We start from the raw sequence: 12,435 nt of genomic DNA, 5'->3' as shown, positions 1-12,435 counted from the left end.
CTTGAGTAGAAATATGAGCGCACGGATTCTGGGTGGCATGTAAGGTCTGGCACCTTATGGACATGTCCCTGTTGCCTTGGACTTGCTGGTGAGAAGAAAGTACTGCCAGCATCCTCGCCGACCTCCGCCATTATTTTCTCTCTGGGTCTCTGGTTGTGCTTAGTGGTGGTGTTCCCTGAGTGTGGACCTGGGGAGTCAAGAACCCTCTCTTTCTTTCCCTCTTGAGTTGGAAACAGAGACAGAGCTGTGTGGATGGAAGCTGCACTCATCTCTGTCACTGATGGCTGTGGAATTAGAGCCGTGGCCCGTGGGCCTCGCCAGCTTTCCAGTGCCCCTTCCCAAGCCACAGACTCCCCTCAGGGCGCAGCTTCCTTCCTGTGGGAGGGACGTCCACCAGCAGGCTGATCCAGCGAAAGGGACATTGCACGTCCTCTGCGTGAGGACGTGGCTCTTCAGGGGTGTGTGCAGGGCTGACCCCCAGCTGCAAACACACAGAGGGGAGGGAGAGGCAGAGCCTCAATGTCTGCCCACTGCCTGGAGGCCCAGAGCCAGTGTGCACTGGTGTTCCGGGTGTGAGTGCATCTCACTAAACACGGCTGCCCCTTCCTGGTCAGGACTCCAGGCGAGTATGAAGCGGCTTTCTGGTGAGGTGCTGGAGCTGAAGCAGCACTTGGAGCACTATGACAAGATCCAGGAGCTCACCCAGATGCTGCAGGAGAGCCACAGGTGCCTGCCCACGAGCCCTGGGGGGAGCTGAGGGGGGAGCCACAGGTGCCTGCCCAGGAGCCCTGGGGGGAGCTGAGGGGGGAGCCCAGGCGCCTGCCCACGAGCCCTGGGGGGAGCTGAGGGGGGAGCCACAGGTGCCTGCCCACGAGCCCTGGGGGGAGCTGAGGGGGGAGCCCAGGCGCCTGCCCAGGAGCCCTGGGGGGAGCTGAGGGGGGAGCCCAGGTGCCTGCCCAGGAGCCCTGGGGGGAGCTGAGGGGGGAGCCCAGGCGCCTGCCCAGGAGCCCTGGGGGGAGCTGAGGGGGGAGCCCAGGCGCCTGCCCACGAGCCCTGGGGGGAGCTGAGGGGGGAGCCACAGGTGCCTGCCCAGGCCCTTCCTGCATCTGCACTCTATGAGAGGTGGTTCCTGAGGCATGGTGGTGGCTAAGAGCTGTGGACTTGGAGGTGTGACCCAGGAAGCATGTAGCCTCACGTGTGAGCCGTGAGGTGTGAGCTGAAGTGATGTCCCCAGACGTGGCTGAGGTGTGGGCCCTGAGGCGTGGACCCCGAGGTGTGGACCCTAAAGCGTGGGCCCTGAGCTGTGGACCCTGAGCTGTGGGCCCTGAGACTGTGTGCCATCGTAGGGCAGGGCAGCCAGGCAAGGCTGGTTCTGTCCTGGAACCTGACAGGCTGTCCTCAGCAGGTCATGGGGACGAGCAGGTGAATGGCTCCCTCAACATGTGCCATGTGTGGATCTTTGACAAGATTACAAGACCCTTTATGGCCAACAGAATAATGTCCTAACTCTACCAAGGACCCAGACTGCCACTCCTCCAACCCCCAGTCAGCGTGTTGATTCTGACTCGCGACAAGCTGTCAGAATCAGAGCCCATGCCTCAGGGTCCACAGCTCAGGGTCCATGCCTCAGGGTCCACAGCTCAGGGTCCATGTCTCGAGGTCCACAGCTCAGGGTCCATGCCTCAAGGACCATAGCTCAGGGTCCACAGCTCAGTTGTGGGCAGGGCAGGTGCAGAGCATCTAAATGCAGAGGGATGGGCTTTGCCTTGGGCTCATGCTAGCTGTCTAGGGCCTACTCAGTGGATTGGTCAGTGGGGTACTCTCTTTGTGGTGAACGGCAGACGTCACCACAGCAGCTTGGAGGTGAAGAGAGGGTGAAGTGTGCAGCACTTCCTGAGCCCTCTGCCGGGAAGTGTGATAATGGGGTTTCCATCACCTCGTCGCCTGTCAGAATCAACACGCTGACTGGGGGTTGGAGGAGTGGCAGTCTGGGTCCTTGGTAGAGTTAGGACGTTATTCTGCTGGCCATAAAGGGCTTCATAATCTTGTCAAAGACCCACACATGGCACATGTTGAAGGAGCCATTCATCTGCCCGTTGGCTGAGCCAGGGGTGAAGTGGGCACAGCTCATTCTGATCAGGAAGGGTAGAACAGATGGACAGTGGCCAGTGGGAGATGACCAGGCCATGATCAGGTGGTGGACCTGGGTATTGCTGGGAAGAGAGAGAACCTGACTCAGAAAAGGCCAAGGGATGGGCTGTGGGCCAGGCAGTGGCGGGAAGGACAGTGCTGCGGGGAGGGTGGCAGAGGCCCTGCGTTTGAGGAGCTTAGCAGGCCTCTCCCTGTGGTCCTGCAGCTCCCTGGTCAGCACCAACGAGCACCTGCTGCAAGAGTTGGGCCGGGTGCGGGCACAGCACAGGGCTGAGGTGGAACAGATGCACTGGAGCTTCCAGGAGCTCAAGAAGACCACGGCCCTGTTCCCGCCCCGCAGCGCCAGCCTTGGTGGCCGCCAGTCCTGCTGATGCTGCCCAGAGTCGTGATTTCTTTCACTGTCTGTCACAGCCTCATGGTTTGCACCTTTGTCTTTCTCTACCTTCATTTGCTGGTGAGATCTGTCTCTTCTGTTTGTAATTACCTTATGATTCTTGAAAGGTATTCAGGGTTTATAGTTCAGCTTTCTAAAATGTCCTAAAATGATAGGATGAATCCTAGGCCTTTGCATGTTAGGAGACAAAAACCATGTTTGCATCAAATATCCTAAGATGAAGTAAATGCAGTTTTTCTTCCTAACATAAGAGATATCTATGTATAATAATTAAGATGGTAACCTTTTGTGTGACAAGCCTTCCTCAATAGAACTCATATTGTTCTGAAAAGTTAAGTTTTAAGTGGCTCTTTATAAATTACAAATGAGTTTCTCATTGAATTCTTTGGTGAAAACAGACTACATACCATGGAGAGGGAGTGCGAAATAATAAATTCCAAGACTTAATAAGAGTAATACTTGTAAGATGTGAGAAATACTTAAAAATATTGTTTTATGATACTAACATGTCATAGTAAAAACATCTACTCAAGACCTGACTTTTGCTTGCAGTGTATTTCTGAAAATTATATCATATCAGGACATAAAAATAGGTTTTTAGTTTGGAGGCTTACTTCATATGTAATCCTTGCTTTGGTAAAACAAAGTGACTTTTTTAAAACTATGTTTGCTTTAGCAAGAAAGAGCAGGCAGACGAAGGTGCTCTGTGTTGGCTGGGTGTGGCGTGGTGTGAGTGGGCAGAGGTGGGAGTGAGCCTCAGGTGCCCTTCCTGACACCTGTCATGGCTGGATCCATCAGCATCAGTGTCTGGACTTGCTAGAAAATGTCATGCCAGACTGGTTTTTGCATGGGGTGGGGTCCTGGAAGTCTCAGAAGATGTTAGCACTAGTCCATTTTAAGCCTGTAGAGAATGCCCACCATGCCAGCATGTTCCTCTTGTGGGGGTTCTTGGGAAACTTCGCCTTTCCTGCCCCTGCCCTGGTCTCTAGCTCACGTGAGACCATGACGCTGCCACGTCCTCCAGCACCTTTGTCTTTCCCATCCTCTGCCTCAGGGCTTCACTTAGGGTTGTTCTGCTGGTCGGTCGCAAGTTGCTGAGCTCCTCTTCTTCATGCTTAATCCAGCTTAGGCCTGGGCAGGCAGTTAGTTTTTATCATCATGATTGTGTGTATTTTAGCTTTTAGATGCCATTTGTTCTTAAGGTTTTGTTTCCCACTGTGTTCCTGTTCCCTTAACTCCTTGACCATGCCCAGGACAGCTCACCAGGTAATGCAGACTGTTCACTAAGTGAACCACCAGCAACCCGTAAGACCATCTCTAGAAGGCGTGCAGTGCACTTCCCGGGGTTTGATTGGCCTTTTTCTGGGTATACGGGTCATCTGGATTTCTTTTTCTGCAGTGACTGTTCAAGTCCTTTCCCTGTTTTCTGTTGGATAGTCTGTTTCCTGTTTATTTGCAAGACTTAGTTATAGGCTGAGCTTCTCTGATTGAAAAATCCAGAGTGCTCCAAAATCTGAAAACTTTTCAGTATATCAGGGTCCAGATGTGCCTCCGTGATTACTGTACACCTGGCATGTGTGAGGCCCTGGGTTCATCCCCAGCACTGCATGAAAAAAAGTTGAATTGTTGGATTAGGGATACTTAGCCAGTAACATCTATGCAAATATTCCGAAATCTGAAATACTGTGGTCCAGGCAACGTGGTTGAGGAACGCTTAGCCTGTATCCTGAGCTTGGTGCTTTGTGGGTTGCACTCATAATTGGATGCTGCTTTTCATTTTTTAATAGCACTTCTTAAGAGGAATTTCAGACTTTGATATGGTCCAATTATCAGCCCAATTATCAGCATTTTGGATCTAATTGTAAAAAACCATTTTTCATAGTCATTGTGATATTGTGAAATACACATCCAGTCTCTGCCCAGCTTCCTGACATCCAGCTTCTAAAGCCCTTAGATCTCTCAAGGGTCTTTTGGGTGCTGATGTGTTGACTGTTGTCTGCCCTTCGGTAGCTTCAGAATGGGCCAGTATAGGAAAGAGCACAGTAGGTCTGAGGGTTTCAGCCTCCCCCACAGCCCCAGGGCGGGAGGAGGACCCATCAGCCATGTAGTCAGTCATGCCCGCCTAGCGAAGCTTCCACAGAAACCTGAAGAAACAAGGCCTGGGGACTTCTGCGGAGCTGAGCACGAGGAGGTTCCCAAGGGTGGCACAGAGAGTGCGTGGAGCCCTGCACCTTCCCACTTACCTGGCCCTGCGCCCCTCTTCACCTCTGCCTTTGCAGGGTGCACCATGATAAGCCAGTAGCATTTTCCCCAGTCCTGCCAGCGGCTCAGGCGAATGGCCTGACCCCAAGACCAGGGGCCTTGCTGCGGTGCTGCAGGGTGTGTGTTCCTGAGCCTGTCGGCTGCGGAGTGCCTGCCTGCAGAGGGAGGCGGCGGCCAGCACCTTCGGTGCTGGAGTGGAGTCAGTGAGAAGTCCCTGTGCTGTTCCTGGGCCCCAGCATGAGGTGCCCACAGTTCCCCTCCAAAGGAGTCTGCAGAGTGGACTTGGGTCCAGGGGTGCCTTTCACCTAGAGTGGACTTCTGCACGGGCTGGGGTGGCTAAGGACCCACTTCTGTCGTTCTCAGCTGGGTCCAGGCACTTCCACCCCGGTGCTGAAGGCCTCCACATCCGCCTTGCCCACCGGTCTCCACACCTTTCCCTTCCATCAGGAGGTCTGGCTATTTTTGACCTTTTGCATTTCACAAATTTACTGAGCCCTGATTTCTTCAGTAAGTGGTATGATTAAGTTCTAGGACAGTACCTAACATACAGTAAGTGCTGGGTAATCATGGCTTAGATAGCGATGATGACTGTCCTGCTTCAGAGGTGACAGGGTCTTAGGATATCCTAAGATATCTGCTCCTTTTGGGATTTGCATAAGTACACTATCATGAGTCGGGCTGTGCGTTCCTTCTCTGTGTTCCAGAGTCTGTTCACAATTATAATCATTCCATCCATGACACTTGGTGGAGCTAGCCAGTGAAGTCATTTGGGCCTGGAATGTTGTGTGGGGGGACAATTTGGACTAGTGAGGCACTTTACTTAAGTGTTTTCACAGAGAATCCAGCCACGTGACTAGCAGCAGTCTTTGAGAACTGGGGTGTGTCTTGTCAGAGCTGAGCAGAGAAGAGGCTGTGGGCCGTTTTGACAGCTGCCTTGTCCTCAGGGACCTTGGTAGCCACATCACAAGGACAGGGAGAACATTCTTGTTGAAAAGATCTCTCACTGACCCCAGGTGGGCTTGTGTGAGAACTCGATGCACCTGTCAGCCGCTGCGGGTTTCCAGCGGGGCAGGCAGCTACCACCCAGTCGGAGGGCTGTGCAGGCTTTCTGCTGCCCTTGAGTGCTGCTCCTTGGTGGTCTAGGAATTGGCCCTCATGCTCTTAATTTTCAGGCATAACATTTATATTTTCGATGGCATTTCAGTGGCTTCAGCCTTTGAAGTTGTGTCAGGGTGGCAGATGTAGGGATATCCCCTTGTTCAAGCAAGACCTTGCCACACAAGGTGAGGGGTGTCGGGAGGAGAGGTCCAGCTGCTGTGCCACGTCCCAGCAGCTGCCAAGCAGGCTGTGCCTTACCTCTGCCTCCTCGCCTCTGGTGGAAGGTGTGCTGACTCCAGGCTGCGCGCCTGCTCACCTCCTCAGCACCCTGCCGCCTCCCACCCCGGGCTCCCCAGGTATTTGCTGGACATGTTTAGTTTCACAGGAAGTCTTCGTATGGTCACTGAAATTTGAATTACTGGACTGTTTATTCTCTTTGTTCTGCTCTCTTCACATCCCAGATATTGCTTGGGTGACTCTTTCTGCTTTAGAATTTCCTTTATGTCTAACGGTAGCAAAGTCTCTTTTGTTAACTAAAAATGCCTTTATCCTCTTTGGAAGCTGTTTTGTTGGGCTAGTGTTCCAGGTCGGCTTGGGTTTTGTGGCATCCTGCTGATGATGTCATGCCCAGTTTGGAGGTAGCTGGGTGGTTGGTGGTGATAGACGGCTGGCTGTTCACCTGCCCTTGTGTGGTCAGCCCCAGCCAGGAAGCAAAAGGCTCCCTTGGGTAACGATAACCCAGGGCCTGTGTGCTGTGCATGCAGCGCAGAGGATCCTCCTGCCCCTCTGCAGTCTCTTCTGGGGTGTTCCCGGTGGTGGATGTTAGGGTTAGAATGTCAGGCCCACTTTGCCAGGAGGTGACGCTAGCACAGGCAGTGTGCACTCTGAGGAAGGCAGGAGACCCATGTTGTAACACCTTTATTCATCACTTTACCAATGACACACGATGCTACGACAGCACACACACAGGAGAAATGTGCAGACAGACAGGAGCTGTTTCACTAAAAATTTACAGGCCAGGCCACGAAAGCAAGTCCAACAGGTGACATGGTGCCTTGCGCTCTGTGGGAGGGACAGCAGGGCCTCAGGACCCCAGAGACCTTCCTGGTGAGTGTGATTTAGACATCAGCAGAAGAGCCTTTCTGAGTCGGAACACCCAGACACCAACATTACCCATCACACTGATAAAGTGATACGCTCGGTTCTCCTTAACGTTAATAAAATCGTGTAAAAATATATTGCATATATATACATAAATTTGTTTCCATTTCTTGAAAAAACTTAGTACAAACTAGTAGTATATTATCCCTTTCAAGTTTCTTTTAGGTTGTGCAAGTTTCCTTTGTCGTTTGGCTTGGTTTAGTTGTTAAGAGGTCTAAAGGAAGAGGGATGGTTAACATAAGAAGGCCTGTCCCGCCCGACTCCCATCCCGTCCCAGGGACAGGTCATGCCCTGAAACACAGAGCTCACCGACTCCTCAGTGGTCAGCCAGTGGAGGGAGGGTAAGCAGTACAGTGTTCATGGGCGTCTGGCCTACCGATAACTTCACAGTAGAGCTGAGTTGTCACCCTTTGTTGTACTGAGCAGTGACCACAGGTTGTCCTCATGTGGCAGGCGCTGTGGGGCAGAGGAGCAGCGGGCTTGCGTGTGCCCTGTGGGAGGAAGTAGCCGACAGGCAGACGCGCTTCCCCGTAAAGGGACAGGTGTAAATGCTATTGGTGTCCAAGCCCTGGCACCCTCCAGCCACACTCCCTCCAGTCCTGCCACGGTGCCAGAGCAGCTGTAGCCAGTACTGAGCGCACCGTGTGGCCGTGGGAGGCAGCTGCAGCCACCCAGGCTGCCCATCGCCTGCCCCAAGCTGCCAGCCACTCAGACCCTGGAGGGGTGACAAACAGGTGGGGGGTGGCAGGAATCATGCAGATTGAACCACTAAGGTGCCTTTTCAAAATGTCCCTGCATCTGCTGTCATTGTCGTCTGCCCTCAAACATAAGACCAAGGATATCAAAGGTGTAAAAATACTCCAGTATAAATATATATCTTTTGCTATAATATTTTTAAACATCACTTGAACTTTGATTTTGGTAGAGCTAACCACTGCGACCCTTACAGACCACTTACTAGGTGCTTATCCTAAAGCAGTAAACACAAGTAAATACGCCTCTGCTAGGATCAGCACTCCCCACCACTCTCCTACCGCCTCCTTCCCTGAGGGGGACACACCGTCAGCTCCGTCCACCTCGACAACCTGCCCCTCTCTCTTGGGTGTCACCAGTGTCTCCTTATAATTCATCCCTGTCTCCTGGATGTTACCTCCCGACAGAATGTCACCTGAGAGAACCTGTCCTTGTCTCCTGAGAGTCACCTCCTGACAGAACGTGTCCCTGTGTCTTGGGTTGCCTGCTGTGCAGTTTCTTTTACTCACAGGTGCGTTTGCCCCTGTGAACCGTGGTTAGTAGAAGCTACCTGGCATTGAGAAACCACGCGACAGAGGCGGGACCTGCCCACAGCTCACGGCGTCCAGAGCCCAGTTTTAAAGTGTGATGACCACGAAGTCTCCTGGGTTGGTTTTTACTGCCCTTTCCTTGCTAGGGACACAGGTGGGAAGGGAGGGTGTGTTTCAAAGCTACAGTCTGAAACTGACCAGAGAAGGATATGGTCCTTACCCACGTGTGTCCGAGGAAGCCCCTGGAACCTGTTGGGGACAAAATGGGAACCACTCGTCTGATGCAGTGCTATGTGCCAGGTGCCACGAGTACCATGTGATGGGACAGCCTAGCGCATTGGGCTTTCCTGCCACAAGCCCGAGGGCATACCAGGCTGGGATGTGGAGGGCCACCAAGGTTTTTCGTCAATAAAACCCAAGGATTTGTTATGGTGACCAGGAATGCATTCTCCAGTTCTCATGAGAAGTGAGAGGACTTGGTCTGGCAAGGGGCGCGCCTTCAGGAGCCAGAGCTGGCTGGGGCTGGCACTCTGCAGCCTGGGACGTGTGGCCCTCCCTGCCAGTCTGTGCTTCTCTGTCCAGTTGTGGGCAGTGATTTCATGAGGTGTTGGCTGCGTGGACAGAGTGCCCAGTCACGGGGGATTGGGGTCCCCTGAGGATGGCACTGAGATGGCTGCTTCTGCGTGGATCCAGTTTCCTGTGTTCCTGCAGCAAGCCAGCCCACGACTTGGTCTGAGTCGTCCTTGTCCGACAGTGACTCACTGACCAGCAGACAGTGTCCTGGTGCTCCACACAGACTGTGGGGTCCCAGGGAGCATCCATACCTGATAACGTGGTACAGGACCCCTTGGGTGCCCCCCTGGCCCATCCCTCTACCCTGGCCCAGGGCACATGCCTGTAGGGACTGTTGCCCGGCTTGGCCATGATGATGGGAACTAAGCTTCACAGGCAGAAGAAAGGGGGAAGAGCAGCCTCAGACCAAGAGATGGCCAGCCACGGGGGCCCCCTGGGAATCAGGGGTGCTGGAGAGGGCAAGAGCCAGGAGGGTGTGGGTGTTCCGGGGCCCGGGGACTGGGGGACTGGGGAGACCACTGATGAATACTGCTGCTAGTTTGAATACAGGGCTGTGGGGATAGTGGTGAGATTAACACTTTGCACAGAGCTGGTGTCCAACACTTCCCATGTTGTTTTGGCCTCTAATCTATTCACACAAAAGACCAGCTTGAAGTCTGGAATGCTGGGCTGGGGTTGGGCACCTGGCAGCTTCTCCCCAGAGCAGCGAGATGACACCCACAGGGAGTCCCAAAGCCTCAGACCCAGTTCCCCTTGTCATCCTTGCCAGGCACCTGGTCTCCCAGGACCTCAGAAGGATGCTGTCTGCTGGGGCCACCCCATCCTCATGGAGGCCATCAGTGTTGGGGGACTCGGGGAGCCTTCAGCACTCAGGGACTATCAGCTGGGACCAAGGGCTCTGCTCTGCTCTGCTCAGGGGCTGGGGTCTGGCCCCCACGGGGCTGCAGCTGTGACTGGGCACTCTTCAGGCTCAGGAGAGGTGGGTGGCATGTCCACCTGCCATGGCAGGAAGAGGGCCTTACTGTCTGCCTGTGCTGTGGGCTGGGCTGAGAGTCCACCTGAACAGCTATCCGGACAGTCAGTGGCCAAGAACAAGCAGGTTCTTGGAAGCATTTCCCCAGGCTGCCATAGGCTCTTCCCAGGACTACAGCCCCGCGGGTTGCTGTGGGCCCTGGTGACAGTCGTGGCACACGCCTCTTAGCCTCAGTATGGCACAGGAACGCTCAGTCCCTGTGCCTGCACAATACTGAGCAGGGGCTGCACGTGGCGGCCTATGGTGTGGGTGGCAGGGTCCTGGGCCAGCTCTGCACTGGCCCTGTGCACTCAGCTGCCCATGGCAGAAAAAGAAACCCCAGAAAATGCCACTGGCCTGGCATCTCCCTGGTTCTGAGGCTTGGCGTCCTGCACTGTGGGGTGTCGGGAGGACGGAGAGCTGAGGACGCTGCACAGACCCTCACTGAGGGAGGCTGCAAGCAAAGCCGGGCAGAGCCAGCACAGCCACGCAGGAGAGCCCGGAGAGGCCCTCCCTCGCACCGAGGCCACTGCGTGGGCTCTGCACCACACATCCCCAGTCTGGCTGGTGACACAGCAGGGCGAGCTGAGCCCCTGGACCACTCTAAGCACAAGCGGTCACCACTGCTCATCACTGCTAGGACAGCAAAGGGAAGGAACTGCCCGCTTCACTCCCAGGCCACTCCCTGGGCAGCCCAAGGTTCTGCTGTGGCTCCTTGGCCTGCCTCTCACCCCGCTGCCCTCAGCACAGACCTGTCCACAGGCACTGCATGTGTGGCCTGCCACACGCCCTGCCAGGAAAGCATGAAGGGCTGTGGCCCCTGCTCGTGGGGCGCCTCGGACACTGCCTGCGTCCTGCTGGGGTAGCAGTTTTATTTGTGCTGCTGGTTAGTTTGTTAACTCCTACTGCCTAAGAGGCTCCTAGAAGGTGTCAGAAGGTCAGTAGGGCCTCTGACAGGGTCTGCCCCACTTGTTCCCACACCTAACAGCTCCCAAAATGCCCCTTTCCCTGCAAGCAGGTATCCAGTGTGGCACAGTCCTGGGGGACAATTTGAAAAGGACCATCCACTTCCCAGTTCTGGACGAGACAACTGCGTTAGGAAGGGTCAGTGAATCAGGACCCAAACCTGGGTCTGAGAGGTGTTGCCGGGCAGGAGGTAGCCTGGGTGTCCCCTTCCCAGCAGGCAAGGCCAAGGTCCATGAGTCCTGCCCAGTGTGCAAAGGAATGTGATGAAGTGGGACGGGGTACCAGTCGGGCACGCGCCTCACGCGTCCCCAGCGTCTCCAGGGTGTGGTGCAGCTACTTGCCCCCCTGCACCTTCTGGTCATAGGTGCCTGCGTGTTTATAGCCAGGCACGTAGCCTGACTCATCCACCAGGTCCACGCGGCCAGCCTTGCCCTTGCCCTTGCCCGATGGGTCGAAGCGCTCCTTGTGGGAGCCCGTGAACTTGGTCGTGTCCGTGAGCCGCGACACGGTGGGCGAGGACACGGCTTTCTGCAGGGGGAAAGTGGGGAGAAGAGCGTTAATGCGAGCTAAGCAAGGAGGCAGTTGAGGACAGCCACTGGCCGGTGACTCAGCAGGGCCGAGGTCTGGACACACCCACCTCCCCTGCGCCTGCTCAGTCCTGGGTGGGGGGTGACGGATCTGGCAGTCCTTCAAGCTGCCCGATGTTCGAGGGTTGCACGCCTCTAACTGCAACCAGTGGCCACCCGAGAACAGGGGCTGTGGGAACCCGGCCCCACCCACACCGGGCCCCGCCCAGCCAGACCCAGCCCTGCTCACCGTGACCCCTGAGATGACAGGCGCACGGCCCTCAATGAGCCGGTGCACCTCGCGAACCGCCTCCTCGCTGCTCTTGTCCTTGAATCGCTTCTTGGCCAGCTCCTCCAGCGCCTCCTGGAACTGCTCGAAGGTGATGGTCCGGCAGGACTTCCCTCTGTGGATGCGGGCAGGCCCCATAAGCATGGGAGCAGACACCCCCAAGACGGCCCCTGCCCAGCCAGCGTGCGTCCCCACGCCTGCTGTTTGGCAACCCGGGGCACGCAGTGGCCACGGGCAACAAGCACTGCACACTGCCACCAGCAGCCAGCCACCCAGAAGGAGCCCGGCAACACTCTGCGGTGGCCGGTGGAGTCGCCTCCCTAACCCACACCTGGCACCGAGGCCCTTCCCTGGGTCCCCTGTTTCCCCTGCCCTCATGGGGTACAGTCAGCCAGCTGGTGGCTCTAGGTTAGAATAGCCAGAGCCATGATGTGTCCAGACACAGTGTGCCCAAACACATCCCACAGTTTCACCACGTCCTCCCTCAGGAGGTCATCCAGGCAACTTGAAAATGTTCCAAAGTTTTCTTTACCTTACAATTTTGCTTTAAAAACATTTTTCAACTTTGATAGGATCTGTCCCAACTAATCCAAATTAGTGAGTTTTTCAATGTCTGAACTCTGGATGAGGCTCAGGTCTGCAGAGGACCCTGCGCAGCACTGGGGAATACTAGTACACCA

At 55.2% G+C, this 12,435-nt stretch overlaps 2 protein-coding genes across 7 annotated transcripts in view; one reads left to right on the top strand and one right to left on the bottom strand.

Moving 5' to 3' along the window:
- Cep72 (centrosomal protein 72) overlaps nt 1-3,084 on the top strand; it is a 29,739-nt gene extending 26,655 nt beyond the window's left edge. For all 4 annotated transcript variants that reach the window (XM_046430329.2, XM_046430330.2, XM_046430328.2 and 1 more), the window contains 2 exons: nt 615-726; nt 2,357-3,084. In XM_046430329.2, coding sequence (XP_046286285.1) covers nt 615-726; nt 2,357-2,522 — 278 coding nt within the window. In that variant the 3' untranslated portion in view covers nt 2,523-3,084. The remainder of the gene's footprint in view (nt 1-614; nt 727-2,356) is intronic.
- A 3,723-nt stretch (nt 3,085-6,807) lies between these two features.
- Tppp (tubulin polymerization promoting protein) overlaps nt 6,808-12,435 on the bottom strand; it is a 29,187-nt gene continuing 23,559 nt past the window's right edge. For all 3 annotated transcript variants that reach the window (XM_046430331.1, XM_058574503.1, XM_046430332.2), the window contains exons 3-4: nt 11,717-11,870; nt 6,808-11,428 (exon numbers count right to left, since the gene is read on the bottom strand). In XM_046430331.1, coding sequence (XP_046286287.1) covers nt 11,234-11,428; nt 11,717-11,870 — 349 coding nt within the window. In that variant the 3' untranslated portion in view covers nt 6,808-11,233. The remainder of the gene's footprint in view (nt 11,429-11,716; nt 11,871-12,435) is intronic.

This window comes from Marmota monax, unplaced genomic scaffold (assembly GCF_021218885.2).
Source record: "Marmota monax isolate L192 unplaced genomic scaffold, Marmota_monax_Labrador192_F-V1.1 WCK01_AAM20220418_F8-fsc00082, whole genome shotgun sequence".
Classification (NCBI taxonomy): Eukaryota; Metazoa; Chordata; class Mammalia; order Rodentia; family Sciuridae; genus Marmota; species Marmota monax.
The sequence above is the reverse complement of the archived record's forward strand: the minus strand, read 5'-3'. Positions and strand labels throughout refer to the sequence as shown.